The 18,068-nt window shown below is 43.2% G+C and overlaps 1 protein-coding gene and 1 pseudogene across 2 annotated transcripts in view; one reads left to right on the plus strand and one right to left on the minus strand.

Moving 5' to 3' along the window:
• LOC311126064 (mediator of RNA polymerase II transcription subunit 11-like) lies at nt 1–3,342 on the plus strand. The gene is made up of 3 exons (XM_084200086.1): nt 1–222; nt 420–550; nt 2,994–3,342. Exons 1-3 carry the CDS (start codon nt 153–155, stop codon nt 3,135–3,137), a joined length of 345 nt encoding a protein of 114 aa, XP_084056212.1. The 5' UTR covers nt 1–152; the 3' UTR covers nt 3,138–3,342.
• A 5,575-nt stretch (nt 3,343–8,917) lies between these two features.
• The window catches only part of LOC311126060 (arrestin red cell-like), a 13,439-nt pseudogene continuing 4,288 nt past the window's right edge, over nt 8,918–18,068 (minus strand). Inside the window, exons 2-12 of the transcript in view lie at nt 18,006–18,066; nt 17,732–17,791; nt 17,541–17,608; nt 17,013–17,148; nt 14,927–15,011; nt 12,294–12,366; nt 10,812–10,949; nt 10,222–10,304; nt 9,904–9,981; nt 9,750–9,804; nt 8,918–9,209 (exon numbers count right to left, since the gene is read on the minus strand). The product of the transcript in view is annotated as an arrestin red cell-like (transcript). The remainder of the gene's footprint in view (nt 9,210–9,749; nt 9,805–9,903; nt 9,982–10,221; nt 10,305–10,811; nt 10,950–12,293; nt 12,367–14,926; nt 15,012–17,012; nt 17,149–17,540; nt 17,609–17,731; nt 17,792–18,005; nt 18,067–18,068) is intronic.

Here is an 18,068-nt window from a genome sequence, read left to right on the forward strand (position 1 = left end):
GTAGTGTGTGGTTTTGACATGCATGAGTTTGGCAGCATTTTGGATTAATGCATTGAGTTAACGTGAACAACCTGTTAGCTACGATAGTGTGCCGTAGCCGCTTCTGGGAATATTCGTTTGTCTGCTTTTATTACTCCCAGTGAGTGAAAGTGATGGCGAATGACCGACTGCGAGCTTTGGAGGAGGTTGAGAATCAAGTTGCAACGATTCTGCAGTGCGCCGGTTAGTAGCTACTTACTGTATATCCCTACCAGCAGCAACAACAGTTCAAATACTCTGTAATAAGAAACACATACCTAGTTAGGTATATATTCCCACTGCAGGTAACATCGCCTGGAGTTGTTTAAGACAAGCACAATGCCAGTATCAATATGTAAATACATAGGCCTAATACTGTTTACTGTGTTCCTCTCCTCTAGGTAACATCGTGTTGGAGCTGTCTAAAGACAAGCACAACGCCAGTTTCCTGGACAGACAGCTTAGTCAGTTTACTGTCTCGGTCAACAGAGTGGAGACTGAACTCAGCTCACAGATCAAATACCTCACACAGGTAGGATAAAGACCTTCCTAATTGACCTGGCCCAGGTATCCTGGATGGATATAGATCTCATTCCGTCAGTAGAGGATGCCTGGTTGTTCCTTAAAAGTAATTTCCTCTCAATCTTAAATAAACATGCCCCATTCAAAAAATACAGAACTAAGAACCGATATAGCCCCTGGTTCTCCTCAGACTTGACTGCCCTTGACCAGCACAAAAACATCCTGTGGCGTACTGCATTAGCATCAAATAGCCCCCGCGATGTGCAACTTTTCAGGGAAGATAGGAACCAATATACACAAGCAGTCAGGAAAGCAAAGGCAAACTTTTTCAAACAGAAATTTGCATCCTGTAGCACTAACTCCAAAAAGTTTTGGGACACTGTAAAGTCCATGGAGAATAAGAACACTCTACTCAGCAAATTCGATGTAGTCTATCACAGTGCCATCCGTTTTGTCTCCAAAGCCCCATATACTACCCGCCACTGTGACCTGTACGCTCTTGTTGGCTGGTCCTCACTACATGTTCGTCGCCAAACCCACTGGCTCCAGGCCATCTATAAATCACTGCTAGGCAAATCCCCGCCTTATCTTAGCTCATTGGTCACCATAGCAACACCCACCTGTAGTCTGCGCTCCAGCAGGTATATCTCACTGGTCATCCCCAAAGCCAACACCTCCTTTGGCCGCCATTCCTTCCAGTTCTCTGCTGCCAATGACTGGAACGAATTGCAAAAATCTCTGAAGCTGGAGACTCTTATCTCCCTCACTAACTTTAAGCATCAGTTGTCAGAGCACCTTACCGATCACTGCACCTGTACACAGCCCATCTAAAATTAGCCCACCCAACTACCTCATCCCTATATTGTTATTTATTTTGCTCTTTTGCACCCCAGTATCTCTATTTGCACATAATCTCTTGCACATCTAGCATTCCAGTGTTAATACTATTGTAATTATTTTGCACTATAGCCTATTTATTGCCTTACCTCCATAACTTGCTACATTTGCACACACTGTATATATATTTTCTGTTGTATTCTTGACTTTATGTTTTTTACCCCATATGTAACTCTGTGTTGTTTTTATCGCACTGCTTTGCTTTATCTTGGCCAGGTCGCAGTTGTAAATGAGAACTTGTTCTCAACTGGCTTACCTGGTTAAATAAAGGTGAAATAAAAAAAAAGAAGAGACAGACACACACAGAGGAAGGCCCTCAAAATTGTCAAAGACTCCAGCCACCCTAGTCATAGACTGTTCTCTGCTACCGCACGGCAAGCGGTACCGGAGTGCCAAGTCTAGGTACAAAATACTTCTCAACAGCTTCTACCCCCAAGCCATAAGACTCCTGAACAGCTAATCATGGCTACCCGGACTATTTGCACTGCCCCCACCCCGCCCCATCTTTTTACGCTGCTACTACTCTGTTAATTATTTATGCATAGTCACTTTAACTCTACCCACATGTACATATTACTTGAACTACCTCAACTAGCCGGTGCCCCCGCACATTGACTCTGCACCGGTACCCCCCTGTATATATAGCCTCCCTACTGTTATTTTATTTTACTTCTGCTCTTTTTTTCACAACACTTTTTTGTTGTTGTTTTATTTTACTTTTTTATTAAAAATAAATGCACTGTTGGTTAAGGGCTGTAAGTAAGCATTTCACTGTAATGTCTGCACCTGTTGTAATCGGCGCATGTGGCCAAATTTGATTTGATTTGACACACAGACTGACACAAACATGCCGGGAACTGAACTTGCCAGTGTAGATATGGCTCTCATCATGTGACTACACTACAGCCTACTGGCTTTTCTAAGTACAGTAGGAGCATAGGTTTCTTTCTACATCAAAGTTATGCATATTTCACATTCACCTAGTAGTGTAGCCTTCTGCAAGCCAGAACGTTCCACATTCACCTAGTAGTGTAGCCTTCTGCAAGCCAGAACGTTCCACATTCACCTAGTAGTGTAGCCTTCTGCGCTCCAGAACGTTCCACATTCACCTAGTAGTGTAGCCTTCTGCGCGCCAGAACGGTCCACATTCACCTAGTAGTGTAGCCTTCTGCAAGCCAGAACGGTCCACATTCACCTAGTAGTGTAGCCTTCTGCGCTCCAGAACGTTCCACATTCACCTAGTAGTGTAGCCTTCTGCGCTCCAGAACGGCCCACATTCACCTAGTAGTGTAGCCTTCTGCGCGCCAGAACGTTCCACATTCACCTAGTAGTGTAGCCTTCTGCAAGCCAGAACGTTCCACATTCACCTAGTAGTGTAGCCTTCTGCAAGCCAGAACGGTCCACATTCACCTAGTAGTGTAGCCTTCTGCGCGCCAGAACGGTCCACATTCACCTAGTAGTGTAGCATTCTGCGAGCCAGAACGGCACACATTCACCTAACTGAACACTTACATTTCTCCCTTTCACACACTGCCTTCTCTCTCTCTCTCCTGCAGGTTGCCACAGGCCAGCCCCACGAAGGCTCCACATACTCAGCTAGGAAGGACTGTCAGATGGCCCTGAACAGAGCAGAGTACGCCAGGGTCAAACTGGGAGAGCTGGGACGCACCTGCGAAGTCATGCTGGATCCACAACCCTGAGAGAAAACACACACCAGAACGATGGTCGGGAGAGCGCTGTAGGTGGACATTTCCATCGCTTGTTGTCACCGTAGTGTGTTAGCACCACCTGCTGAAGAGAGGTGGGGAATGAAATATTTTTATTTTTTGTTTGTTTTTTATATGATATTAGTCAGAAAATGTATCTGGCTATGTTTTGTATTAAAGTTTGTGTTTCATTACATTACCCTATTTGTTTGATATATTCATTTATATTTTATACACACAGACAGTACACACACTAACAAATAAACAGACTGAGACCTGTTTTGTATGTTAACTGTTTTTTATTTTTTACATTTTCTAAAATGCAGTACAAAATAAAGAAGCGACATATATTCTCCAATGTTTTTAAACATTTTATAATCTTTTCAAATTTTTTTCCCCATTATGATTTTGTTCAATTTTATTGACTAAAATAACATATTGCTTATACAGTATCTTGGTTTCCTTAACAATATACTTTGTCTTACTTTATCTGTGAATTAATTACATTATCAGGTAGCATTTAAGTATAGTTCTCTATGAATCTCAATTTTAGTAGTAGTAATAGTTGTAGTAGCTTAAAATTGTCCTTAAAATAAAATTCGGACTCAATAGTTACACAATAGTCTACAAACCAACATGATTCCGTGCGTTTCCATGGATACCTCAACTAAGGTGGAGGGGAACTAAAAGAGAAGATCTTTGTTTTTAAAGGGGAAGTTCAGTATTTTACTGAGTATTCTATGGGAAACTAATCCATGGTTAAGTTGTGAAATACTGGACTCCCACTTTAAGTTTTTTGTTTTTCTCTACACTTGACTGGTTTACAGACCGACGAGGACAATCACCATTCAGATTTACAAAGGAAAAGTTGGTAACACTACTACCTGAAGTGGTCTCTTGCAAAGTCTTATAATGCCTTATAAACATTCATAGCATCTTATGATGCAGTCATAAAACATGATGTAGCTGTATATTAAAGCAGGCACAAGAGGCCCCCTTAGCTGTGACATTATCAATATATGACAGGCTTTCATGCCTTATTTCTTTTACCGTTTCATCATCCTTTATGGCTGTTTATAAGGGTGCTATGAAGGTTCATAAGGCATTATACCGCTTCATAAGAGGCCACTTTAAATACAAAAAAGCTCATTGTAACATTTACATGGTCCCTAAGAGAGTTTCTGGAGGCTCTAAAAGTTCTATATCACAAATATCACTAAATTGTTCATATTGTTTTAAGACATTGCATTTTTAGAATGCCATGCGTTGATCCATTCATAACATGAACAGAGTATGAGATTTATTACCTTCTTATGAACCTTTATAACCTAACTGTGAAGCGTCATGATTAGTGTGTTGTGACTGACATCATCACACCCATATAAATATAATTACTACAAGGGAAATAAACATGACTTGAATGGGGATGTCAATTCTAGAAATTATATTTCTATGATTAAACCCTGTTTACAACCTCAGCCTATGACGTCATCCTCTGGGAGTTAGTAACAGTATGGTGGATTCAAAGGGGTAAAAACCAACTAATGTGCAACATTGTTCGTTAACGTGACCATCAATATAAACCTCGTTAACCATGGACAGTTGTTAATGGGTTTACACAAGTTGAATGAGGCCACACATTTAATGTTAAGAAAAAACATTATTGTCATTGAACCAAAATGGCGATGGCTACAATCTAAAGCCTAAACAATTCAACACTTCTCATAAGAAGAGGTGATCAGTGTTGTTACATTGCATTTGCTGGCTTAGTCATTTGTTCATCTTGGCTTGCCGTAGCTGAAGCTTGTCCCTCTTTGAAACGGTACATTAGGTGGATACTTTTCACCTTTTATGTTATATAAATCTATAACCTGATCAAACACAGTGATTTCCAATCTGATAAATGAGCCGAGTGTCAATCGATCAATCAATCCTCCCTATCTACCTTAATTCTGCACCTACACACCTTTATAGACATACAGTATACCCATAACTGACTGCAATGTACTCCTCTGTAATATCCTATGAAGTGCCTAGAATCTAGATTCTACAGTAGTAACCCATCTTTCCATATCCTGGTCCCGAGAGGACCCTGGTTATTCTGGTTTCCTATACAATTCAAAACGGAATTTATTTATCAAACTTAACGTGGACTTATGAAACAACATTCAATTGATGAAGTATGTTTAAATTAAGTTTATAGATCCTTCTAAGTTAACTGACTGAAACTGTTTCAGAACTAAGACCAGCATACGAAGAGGTCCTTGAGGACCTGGATTGGGGATTCTGTGACAGATTGTCCTATAAACTGTGCTTGGTCATTGGACTGCAGTGTTCTATAGCGAACTCCTATTGGCTGTTGAGTTGAACTGAACAGTATTAATATTTACAGCAGTTGGGAGAATACAGCAGCGTTAGTTCATATCACCTATGACTTTTTAATAATAAAAAATAAAACAATGTCTTAAGAATACAATACAAATAATGGCAACATTTAAGTCCGCATATATCTCTGGCGATTATTACAACAAAAATAAAATATATTTTTCTCCAATAATTTCCCTCCCTCCCTCCCTCCCTCCCTCCCTCCCTCCCTCCCTCCCTCCCTCCCTCCCTCCCTCCCTCCCATTCCCTAGTTCCCCTGCTCCCTACATTGGTGATTCTGAAGATTGAGGCTAAAGTTGGATGCTGGTAGGTTTAAGAGGTTGGTCAATGTTAAATTTAGCACACTTGATCAGATTACCCTACAACAGGGTTTCCCAAACTCAGTCCTGGGGCCCACCCTACCCTGGGTGCAAGTTTTGTTTTTTGCCCTAGCACTCCACAGCTGATTCAAATACTCAACTAATCATCAAGCTTTGATCATTTGAATCAGCTGTGTAGCGTTAGGGCAAGAAACAAAACATGTACCCCTTTGGGTCCCGAGGACCAAGTTAGGGAACCGCTGCCCTACACCAATATAATCTGACCCTGTATCAGTGGAGGGGGAAACTTCCACCTTCAACCTCCTTTAAAGACTCTATTGATAGACCTGCAGAAGACTGCAGCTTTTCACACACCAGGGGGCACCCTTTGTGAGCTGTCAAAAAATATCCTTGGCTGATCTAGAATTAGTTTTGGCCTGGTTGATCAAAATGAATAAGATTATATTGACAGGGGGGACCTGATCCTAGATCAGCACAATTGGCCCAGTAGGCTATCGTCATAGACATGAGCCCGAATCTTATTGACAGTTGGGTTCGATCAAACTGCCACCTGACCTACCAAGAAAACCACTTTTGGCAAATCATAAACGTAAAATAATTGTTATTTATCGTGTTCATGGCATCCGCTGCATGTAGGGTGTATGTCTGTGTGTGTGTGTGTGTGTGTGTGTGTGTGTGTAGGTTTCGCTGCTTGAAGTCTCCTATGTAGTCCCTAACAGTGTCTGTACATACGATCACCTGCATCCTCACACTGAATGCATCACACTCACACCCTCACTGTAAGTGCACTTCACACACACACTACACATACACACTCACTCCCTCACCGTGACGATATGTAATCTTGCCATAATGGGTAAAGTATTGAGTTATTATTACATATTGGGTACAATGGGTGTTAAGGATAAGGTAAAGGGGTAATACTAATAATAATAGTAGCATAATAACAATGTAATTACTGTGTAATAACTGGTTATAACAATGTAATTGCATAAACTATTAAACTCATGTTCCCTCTAAGTAGTTGTGCAGCAATGTAGTCCTGTACATTAAAGTTACATGTAGGATTGCAAAATTCCCAAAACTTTCCTAAAAATTCCCAGGTTTTCCCAGAAATCCCGTTTGGAAGATTCCGGAATCAGGAGAGAATAATCAGGAAATCCCTCTGACCAGAATTTCTGGAAAACCTGGGAATTTTGCAACCCTAGGTACATGGTATTCAATCCTGTAAATAATGACAAACGTATACAGTGAGGGAAAAAAGTATTTGATCCCCTGCTGATTTTGTACGTTTGCCCACTGACAAAGAAATGATCAGTCTATAATTGTAATGATAGGTTTATTTGAACAGTGAGAGACAGAATAACAACAAAAAAATCCAGAAAAACGTATGTCAAAATTTTTATAAATTGATTAGCATTTTAATGAGGGAAATAAGTATTTGACCCCCTCTCAATCAGGATTTTTTCTGGCTCCCATGTGTCTTTTATACAGGTAACGAGCTGAGATTAGGAGCACACTCTTAAAGGGAGTGCTCCTAATCTCAGCTTGTTACCTGTATAAAAGACACCTGTCCACAGAAGCAATCAATCAATCAGATTCCAAACTCTCCACCATGGCCAAGACCAAAGAGCTCTCCAAGGATGTCAGGGACAAGGTTGTAGACCTACACAAGGCTGGAATGGGCTACAAGACCATCGCCAAGCAGCTTGGTGAGAAAGTGACAACAGTTGGTGCGATTATTCGCAAATGGAAGAAACACAAAAGAACTGTCAATCTCCCTCGGCCTGGGGCTCCATGCAAGATCTCACCTCGTGGAGTTGCAATGATCATGAGAACGGTGAGGAATCAGCCCAGAACTACACGGGAGGATCTTGTCAATGATCTCAAGGCAGCTGGGACCATAGTCACCAAGAAAACAATTGGTAACACACTACGCCGTGAAGGACTGAAATCTTGCAGCGCCCGCAAGGTCCCCCTGCTCAAGAAAGCACATATACAGGCCCGTCTGAAGTTTGCCAATGAACATCTGAATAATTCAGAGGAGAACTGGGTGAAAGTGTTGTGGTCAGATGAGACCAAAATCGAGCTCTTTGGCATCAACTCAACTCGCCGTGTTTGGAGGAGGAGGAATGCTGCCTATGACCCAAAAACACCATCCCCACCATCAAACATGGAGGTGGAAACATTATGCTTTGGGGGTGTTTTTCTGCTAAGGGGACAGAACAACTTCACAGCATCAAAGAGACGATGGACGGGGCCATGTACCGTCAAATCTTGGGTGAGAACCTCCTTCCCTCAGCCAGGGCATTGAAAATGGGTCGTGGATGGGTATTCCAGCATGACAATGACCCAAAACACACGGCCAAGGCAACAAAGGAGTGGCTCAAGAAGAAGCACATTAAGGTCCTGGAGTGGCCTAGCCAGTCTCCAGACCTTAATCCCATAGAAAATCTGTGGAGGGAGCTGAAGGTTCGAGTTGTCAAACGTCAGCCTCGAAACCTTAATGACTTGGAGAAGATCTGCAAAGAGGAGTGGGACAAAATCCCTCCTGAGATATGTGCAAACCTGGTGGCCAACTACAAGAAACGTCTGACCTCTGTGATTGCCAACAAGGGTTTTGCCACCAAGTACTAAGTCATGTTTTGCAGAGGGTCAAATACTTATTTCCCTCATTAAAATGCAAATCAATTTATAACATTTTTGACATGCGTTTTTTCTGGATTTTTTTATTGTTATTCGGTCTCTCACTGTTGAAATAAACCTACCATTAAAATTATAGACTGATCATGTCTTTGTCAGTGGGCAAACGTACAAAATCAGCAGGGGATCAAATACTTTTTTCCCTCACTGTATCTGTCTGTCTGCCCGCTTCTTATAAAGCTGGGACCTTTAGAACATATAGAACATAGACGATCAACCCTGAATTAAAGAATGGATCCAAAACATATAGAATGATTTCCTAAAACAGTGACTGTCGACTCTTTACTCCTATAAATCTCTCCATCTCTCTCTCATCTGTTTCATCTCTCTTCTCTCTGTTTCTCAAACAAAAGGCGTGACAAACTAAGGAGTAGAAATGGAAAATGCCATCAAAGATGTACAAGAAAGAAGAAGGGGGAGGATTGAAAAATGTCATATATATGAGTGCCCCTGCTCCCCTTTCTGAAGTTGAGCCTACTGGCCTGGAGACAACACGAGAACAGGACTCGCCTAGCACCTCTCCCCAGGTTCAGGTGCATGGTCCTGGGGGAGGGAGAGCTAGCAGAAGTGGTCATCCTCATCCTTATCATCCTTCATTCCTTTCAGCCGCAGACGGGCAAAGTCCTCGAACACAAAGTCATCATCCTGAGAGAAATTACTGACAGAGAGAGGAGGGGGGATGAAGGGAGGGGGGATGAAGGGAGGGGGGATGAAGGGAGGGGGGATGAAGAGAGGGGGAGAAGGGAGGGGGGATGAAGGGGGGGGATGAAGGGAGGGGGGATAAAGGGAGGGGGAGAAGAGGGGGGATAAAGGGAGGGGGGATGAAGGGAGGGGGATGAAGGGAGGGGGATGAAGGGAGGGGGGATGAAGAGAGGGGAGATGAAGGGAGGGGGATGAAAGGAGGGGGGATGAAGAGGAGGGGGATGAAGGGAGGGGGGATGAAGGGAGGGGGGATTAAGGGAGGGGGATGAAGGGAGGGGATGAAGGGAGGGGGATGAAGGGAGGGGGATGAAGAGAGGGGGGATGAAGGAGGGGGATGAAGGGAGGGAGATGAAGAGAGGGGGGATGAAGGGAGGGGGGATGAAGGGAGGGGGATGAAGAGAGGGGGGATGAAGGGAGGGGGGATAAAGGGATTACATTGTGTTCACAAACAAGGTTACATTTAAATTTGAGACACACAAACTCCTTCTCTCTTTACTTTGTCTCAAACTCTATCAGGTTACTGTCCACAGGGGCATCTGTTTCTGGGACGACTGTGGGTGAAAGTAATGACATTTCAAACAGGTAAATATCCCCGCAAAAATACCTTTCTAAAACATATTTTTCTCTATTAAGCACACATTGGTCTGTACCTGAATGATGGTCTGGAGATGGGTAGGTCAGAGGGTTTGGGGTGCATCAGGACAAAAGGCAGCTCCACCGACACGTCCCTGTACAGAGCACACACAGTAACGATGGAGGCTGTGCCAGAACAAACATTAGGCAGAGATGGACTGATACTCAGAAAACATTCCAGTGTAATCCAGGTGGAGAACGATCACTTACAACCACTTCATAAATTATGTTAGACGTGTGTGTAGGAGCCAAGATGCAATGTACCCTCCGCGGATAACACTAGTTTGACCGTGTCTGTGAATGTGTTGTGTGTGTGTGTGTGTGTGTAACATATCCCTCCCAGGGACACCACTAGTTTGACCTTGACTCTGTAGGACACCAGGTACCCAGAACCTCCTTATTGACACATCCTTTCACTCTGGAACACATCAAACAGAACCAGACACATTAAACTAACACAACAGATAGAGACAGGAGGACAGCTGCAGGCATGTATATGAGGTTTTGACTAAATGGTATACAGCTATGGACGGAAGTGAATTGTTCTTAGCAGGTTAGGAGAATTAGGTTATAAGGTTAGGAAAAGGGTTAGGGTTAGATAAAATGCTCTCTAACCTGCTACGAAAGTAACTTCCTCCATTGCTGTACTCCATCTAGTCACAACCTAGATATGAGGAAGTTCTCTCTCTCTCTCTCTCTCTCTCTCTCTCTCTCTCTCTCTCTCTCTCTCTCTCTCTCTCTCTCTCTCTCTCTCCTCTCTCTCTCTCTCTCTCTCTCTCTCTTCTCTCTCTCTCTCTATCTCTCTCTTCTTCTCTCTCTCTCTCTCTCCATCTCTCTCTCTCTCTCTCTCTCTCTCTCTCTCTCTCTCTCTAATATGTGTGTGTATGTAATGTGATGTAATCTATGTGTTTCTCTAGTCTCTTACATGGTGCTGGAGGCCAGGTTGGTGTCTTCGTGCTTCAGCTTGCCGTCCAGAGCCAGGCCTCTCTTCTCTCGGTTGTTGGTGAGCATTGGGATCAGGGTGTACACCTTACAGAACGTACTGCTGGGGGACACCTGGTCACTGTGGCGGTGAGAGAGATAGAAAATGATTTATTTCATATGTGATGGGTTCCTACTCACTCTTGTATAGGCATCCACAACGCTCGCGAAGCAGTAATGAAAGAAGAGAGGAAAACATATGATCTGTGAGAGGCTGGAACAGGGAGGGAGAGGGCATTGAAGGGGACTGGGCTGGGAGAAAGGCAATTGGGTTTTGGGGCCAGCGGCTTCTTGAGGAGGACTGGATAAGGGGGGACCAGGAGGATAATTATCAGGGTGTGAGGCTGGGGATCTCGATTTAGGCCATGATGGAAAGTTTTGGTGGGCCGAAACCAAGCCAGGTACTGGGGTTGTGGGGAGGTCTGGGAGCTCTGGGGGTTACGTCATGGACGGCCATTTGGGTCGAGGCCTAGCCAGTCGCTCTTCCTCTACTCACCGGTCGGAGGCGCGGCCCACAGACTTTTTGTAGGTGTCACATCTGTGCAGAACTACATCAGTCACCTGTAAAACTACAGTACAGGGGGAGAGAACACTGACTAAGATGTCATAACAAGGGGACAAGGGGCTGTGATGTTACTAGACAGGGATGAGATGAGGTTGCCTGGGGTCGCTGAGAGGGTGTTAGGTGGGGGGTGGCCGGGCAGGAGAGGGGTATTCTGGCATGGCAGTGACAGCAGAAAGGGGGGCTGGAGGGTATTGTACGTGGGGTGATGTCATAAAGGGTCATACAATATGAGGGTAGAAGGTATGCAGAAATAATATAACAAAATAAGAAAAAAAGTACTGAGAGTGAGTATCTGTTTGGCCACACAACCTGTCTGCATTCAGCCAATATATTTTCTCTCTCTCTCTCTCTCTCTCTCTCGCTCTCTCTCTCTCTCTCTCTCTCTCTCTCTCTCTCTCTCTCTCTGTGTCTCTGTGTCTCTGTGTCTCCTCTGTGAGAGAGAGAAAGAAGAGGAGAAGGAGGAAGAGAAGGGTACAGGGATGGAGAGAGAGTGAGAGAGAGAGAGAGAGAGAGAGAGAGAAAGAGAGAGAGAGAGAGAGAGAGAGAGAGAGAGAGAGGTCTGGATAGAAGGGTACAGGGATGGAGAGAGAGAGAGAGAGAGAGAGAGAGAGACAGAGAGAGAGAGAGAGAGAGAGAGAGAGAGAGAGAGAGAGAGAGAGAGAGGTCTGGGTAGAAGGGTACAGGGATGGAGAGAGAGAGAGAGAGAGAGAGAGAGAGAGAGAGAGAGAGAGAGAGAGAGAGGTCTGGATAGAAGGGTACAGGGATGGAGAGAGAGAGAGAGAGAGAGAGAGAGAGAGAGAGAGAGAGAGAGAGAGAGAGGTCTGGATAGAAGGGTACAGGGATGGAGAGAAGGGGACTCACTCTGCCTCTTCCTGTGCAACAGGACACTTGTACTGAGCCGTACTGAACAGACAGATGTCAGCATACTGGCGAACTGCAGCAGGGGAGACAGAGAGGGTTAACACAGCAGGAAAACACAGACACACTGTAGGAGAGAGAGGGACAGGAAGCATACCCATACAACCCTGTGTGTTAAGTAGTTCTGCATATCAACCATCTATCTCTAGTCTGGTCTGAGCAGAATCGCGTTATTGGAAACAAAGGCTGTTCTGAGAGCAGGCCTGGTTGAGGCTATCTGTTCGAGTCACGTCTGGGATAGAGCTGTGGTGGTCAGGAATTTCTTTCGGCCAGTAACTGTCATGCAAATAACTGCCGGTCTCACGGTAATTGACCGTTAATTAACTAATTAACATAAACACATGCTTTAGCATCTCTGGGCTTCATAGCCTACAAGCTTACAAACCACTGATGTCGACCTTTGGAACATCTACATTTAAGAAGAAAATGTAGCCCATTTCAGAAGAACAGAATAGCATATTCTGAGTTGTCCTTATGTTAGGCCCTGATCTGGCTATGCCACATGGCTGTGGGCTACACTAGTTCATTTAGCAGACGAGATTTGCTTAGAATTCCCAAGGCATTATTTTATATTATTTTATAGTAAGAAGAATTGAAGATAGCTGAATAAAATAGAAAGGATCTTTTTCCGAAACGATTCTGAGGGAGTTCACACTTTTCTGTGTTGAGAAGTTAACAAAGTGATCATTTGAAACAGGTCATCTTGTACGCTTAATTTAGAGTTATTTATGCAACTTTAGTTGTGATACAACTGTTGGGCTGTATGTTTAATTTTTTTTATATATTCTAAGGCTGCATGATGCAACTCTAATGATGATCTGAAAAAAGTTGCATGAAAGGCATGTATGTGCTCTGCTTTTTGCGCAGGCTGCACACACTTCATCAGTCTCTCTTTCACAATTTGACAATCACTTGATAATATTCTCACCCATCAGACTATTCTCAATGTAATCTGGTCTTTACATACAGCCTACTATTAAATGTGTGGAATTATTTTTCATTTAGAACTTTAGCCCACAAAAAAATATGTTATTCATAGCACTTGAATAGCAAATGGAGGAAGCACTTCCCGCGGTTACGTTTTTAATAAGCCAGGTAGGCTACACCGGTTGTAAAGAAGATTAATGTAGTTAATTTGAAGAATTAAGTTATAAGTATTGCAACATGAGAAAGCTGGAATCCTCTTTTAAATAGTGGTCAGTCAAAACTCTGTTTTCACACCCGATTGCGTAATAAGAACATATGTTTCACTAGGCTCTGTAGGCTATGGGCTCTCCAACCCTGTTCCAGGGGACCTAGGTTATTTGGCCACTTTAGTTGTGATCCAAACCTTATCAAAACATATAGGCCTATGGGCTAGGCTACATGATGCTTGCGACTATGGTTTTAAAAAGTCCACAAAAAAATGAATGTGCAAAGCAATGTGCTCAATATTAGGAAAGTTGATTAATAAATATAGTAGGCCTAGCCTATAGAAAGCTGATGGGATCCTCCTCTTTTTAATAGAGGTCATCAAAACTCTGTTTTCTCACGCAATTGCATAGCATAGCCTATAGAAATGTTGAGCAACATGTGCTTATTGGAACACTTATTTAATTCCATGCATCAACCAGCTCTCTCGCTGCGCAACAGCTGATCCTATTCCGCTCAAACTCTGAATGCCAGGTCTCTCATGAACTGTTTGATTTGATTTTCGATTGCATTGATGTCAGCGTGACTAGGGGTGTCAAGCACATTCCATGGAGGGCCTAGTGAGGACCTAGTGTGGGCCTAGTGTGGGCCTAGTGAGGACCTAGTGTGGGCCTAGTGAGGACCTAGTGAGGACCTAGTGTGGGCCTAGTGAGGACCTAGTGAGGACCTAGTGAGGACCTAGTGTGGGCCTAGTGAGGACCTAGTGTGGTTCTAGTGAGGACCTTGTGTGGGCCTAGTGAGGAACTAGTGAGGACCTAGTGTGGTTCTAGTGAGGACCTTGTGTGGGCCTAGTGAGGACCTAGTGAGGACCTAGTGTCTGTGGGTTTTGGGGTTTTGTTTTTCCTTTTAACTAAGACCTAGACGACCAGGTGTACAGAGTTCCTTACTAATTAGTGACCTTAATTCATCAATCAAGTACAAGAGAGGAGCACCCGCAGACACTTGGCCCTCCGTGGAATGAGTTTGACACGTGTGGATTAGATGGACAATAGAGTGTTAATTACCAGGCCATTAGTAACTGGCCGTTAGCAAGTTTGGCAGGCTACTAATGACCATCAGAGGGCAGTTTTGGAGAAGCCTAGTTACTGTGACTCAACGGTCACGTGGAATTTGACTGCGGTCATGACTCGTGACTGCCGGTGTGGCATTAACACGGTCACCGTAACAGCCCTAGTCTGGGACAATTTTAGCATTTTAGCTAACCCTAACCCTTCTCCTAACCTTAACCATGTTCTCCTAACCTGCTACGTTAATTATCCTAACCTGCTGCATAAAGTCACTTCTGCTGTACTGCATCTAGTCAAAACTGTCAGGCCTGCCCGCAGAACAGCGTGGGTTTCCAATAACGCTATACCCCCTGGTCTGAGGACATGTGTGTGTCTTACCTGAAATTTTCACTCTCTTGACTGTTTTGGTGGAGTTGTTGGTCACATGGACATTCACACTGATAGGCTCTCCATGGTAGTAGAGCTGAGAGAGAGGGGGAAGAAGAGAGATAAAGGGGAGGGGTTGGGGGTCAAAACTATCGGGACAGTGACACATTTTTTGTTGTTTTGGCTCTGTACTCCAGCACTTGGATTTAAAATGATATAATGACTATACGGTTAAAGTGCTGACTGTCAGCTTTAATTTGAGGGTATTTTCATCCATATCGGATAAAATAATAGCCAATCCGGGTTGAGCTAAACTGAGTGAGCTCAGCTGTGAATGGTCCTGGCACACCAAAAAAAAGTGTCAAGGGAAGCCAGTTTGGATTTGGCTTCACTCCTATCACAGAGAAATACGTCATCGACAGAAACAACTTGAAATGTGGCATCTTGTTGTGTTGTTGTCCTCTGGTGGCTAGCTAGCTAGCTAAAATTGTCCCTTTCCTAAATTAGCCATGGATGGAGTTAGGGATTCGAACTTGTGGTTTTACTTAATTCTCCGTACTGGCAAATGATTATAACGGCGATTGTGATCCAACCATAAAATACATTGTGCCCCTGAACTGAGAGGATGGAAGTTCAATATGTAGCTAGATGTAGAAGGCTAATGTTAACTAGCTAACTTTGCCATGAAAGGAAGTTAGGTTAGCGAGCAAGCATTTTAGCCAGGTAACCTAGGACAACAAAAAATAAAAGCGTTTTAGAGTGATAGTCATAGACAGTTTTGTCAACATGAAAGAGAGGAGGATGGCATTGGCGTTTCTCTACTAGTAGGGTGAATCAACATGTTTTTTCTACTTGCACGAATGCACACTCACACACACACAAATCAGAAACATGGACAGCCATGTATTTAGCTTAAGTTGATTTGAATAAATTGTTTTTGTTATCTTTTAGTGGTCACTGTATTAGACTAAGCATAGGTGATTTGATGATGTTGAAATATTGAAGTTGAAATGGTTATGTTTTCCTTGCGACTTGCGGTAACTCTCCAGTGTTCTAAATAAATAGTCGTTTAGTAGTCCGAAAATGTTGGAAACATTACCTTGCTTGACCATGCTGTAGGTCATTTAACTGTTTGTTACATGCAATATGTTTTGTGGACTTCACCGGACAGATGTTGCTCTCCGGTTTTGTGATGAAACAAAGGTGTGGTTGAATTTATTCTGCCACTGTCTTCTTATTATCCTTAGGCCTATATATCATGATCGCAAGGCATATGAACTAACAGGTTATAGAGCAAACAACGCAATTATCACAACACACAGGTAGTAACATGGCTTTTTGTTCTGGCTCGGCATCCCTAGTGATTTTACCCAGGCACCGCTACTGCTTGTTGGATGCATTTGCTGTTTGTTTTGGTTGTGTTTCAGATTATTCTGTGCTCAATAGAAATGAATGGTAAATAATGTATTGTGTCATTTTGGAGTCACTTTTATTGTAAGTAAGTATATAATATGTTTCTAAACACTCCTATATTAATGTGGATGCTGCCATGATTACGGATAATCCTGAATTAATGGTGAATAATGATGAGTGAGAAAGTTACAGATGCACAAATATCATACCCAAAACAACAACAACATGTGTCACTGTCCCTATAATTCTGGAGCTCACTGTAGATAGATATATAGATAGATAGATAGATAGATAGATAGATAGATAGATAGATAGATAGATAGATAGATAGATAGATAGATAGATAGATAGATAGATAGATAGATAGATAGATAGATAGATAGATAGCCTAGCCTAGCCTAGCAACAAAACATCAATCTGCTATAACCAATCAATCAATCAAATGTTATTTGTAGAACGCTTTTAACAAATTAATGTGTGTGTACCTCTTTTCTTCCAGTGAGGCCTCTAGGTGTAATGAGCGGTGCCGTGTGTGTGTGTGTATCCTACCTCTTTCTCCAGTGAGGCCTCTAGGTGTAATAAGCGGTGCCGTATGAGTGTGTGTGTGTGTGTGTATCCTACCTCTTTCTCCAGTGAGGCCTCTAGGTGTAATGAGCGGTGCCGTGTGTGTGTGTGTGTATCCTACCTCTTTATCCAGTGAGGCCTCTAGGTGTAGGGATCTATCTGACATGAGGAAGGATCGTGTTGTCTCCACCATTGGCTGAGGACCAGGCTTCTCTGGGGCATACTGCACCTTACGGATCACCAGACGCACTGAGTTCCTGTAATCACACATAGGAGAAAAAAAGACATGCATACATCCAATCATATGACAGACCATATAACCATAAAACAAACCACTCAAACACTAGGATTATCAACAGCTCACAGTTCCTATGTACAGTATATATTCATACCAGGGTTGGGGTCAATTCCATTTCAATTCCTGTCAATTCAGAAACTAAACCAAATTCAAATTCCAAATGTTCCTCATTGAAAATCATTGAAGAGAATTGCAATTGGAATTTCAGTGTACTTCCTGAATTGACTGGAATCTAAATGGAATTGACCCCAACCCTAGTATATACATACACCATAATTGAACAAACCCTCCACACCAAATCACTGAATTACTGAATCAAAGGACATAGCATCCTTTATGTCCACAGTCTACCTTTTATGTATCTTCTCCTCTACAGTCCTGGCGCAGAAGGCTCTGACCTCAAAGTCTACTCCACAGGCCTGAACAGAGACAGAGAGAGAGAGAGAGAGATGGAAACAGAGGAGAGTGGGTGTGTGTGGGTGGGTGTATGTATGTCTGTATGTGTGTGTGTGTGTGTGTGTGTGTGTGTGTGATCTCTTTACCTTCCCTGTGTCCTCTGGTCCTGGCTGTAAAGTGACTGAGCAGGGCAGGTTCTGAGGGATCTGAGACATCCACACACAACACAGTCAGACAGAATTAAACACTCACAGGTAATTTAAACGGGTGTGTTTGTGCTGTACAGTGTGCCAGTCTATAGAACTCACAGGTAATTTAAACGGGTGTGTTTTTGCTGTACAGTGTGCCAGTCTATAGAATTCACAGGTCATTTAAACTGGTGTGTTTTTGCTGTACTGTGTGCCAGTCTATAGAACTCACAGTGAAATTGAATGAGTGTGCGTGCTGGCCTAGTTTCTTCAGCAGTCGTTCCTGCAGCCGGCT

The sequence above is a fragment of the Coregonus lavaretus genome (assembly GCF_964263955.1).
Source record: "Coregonus lavaretus genome assembly, contig: HAP1_SCAFFOLD_731, whole genome shotgun sequence".
Lineage (NCBI taxonomy): Eukaryota > Metazoa > Chordata > Actinopteri > Salmoniformes > Salmonidae > Coregonus > Coregonus lavaretus.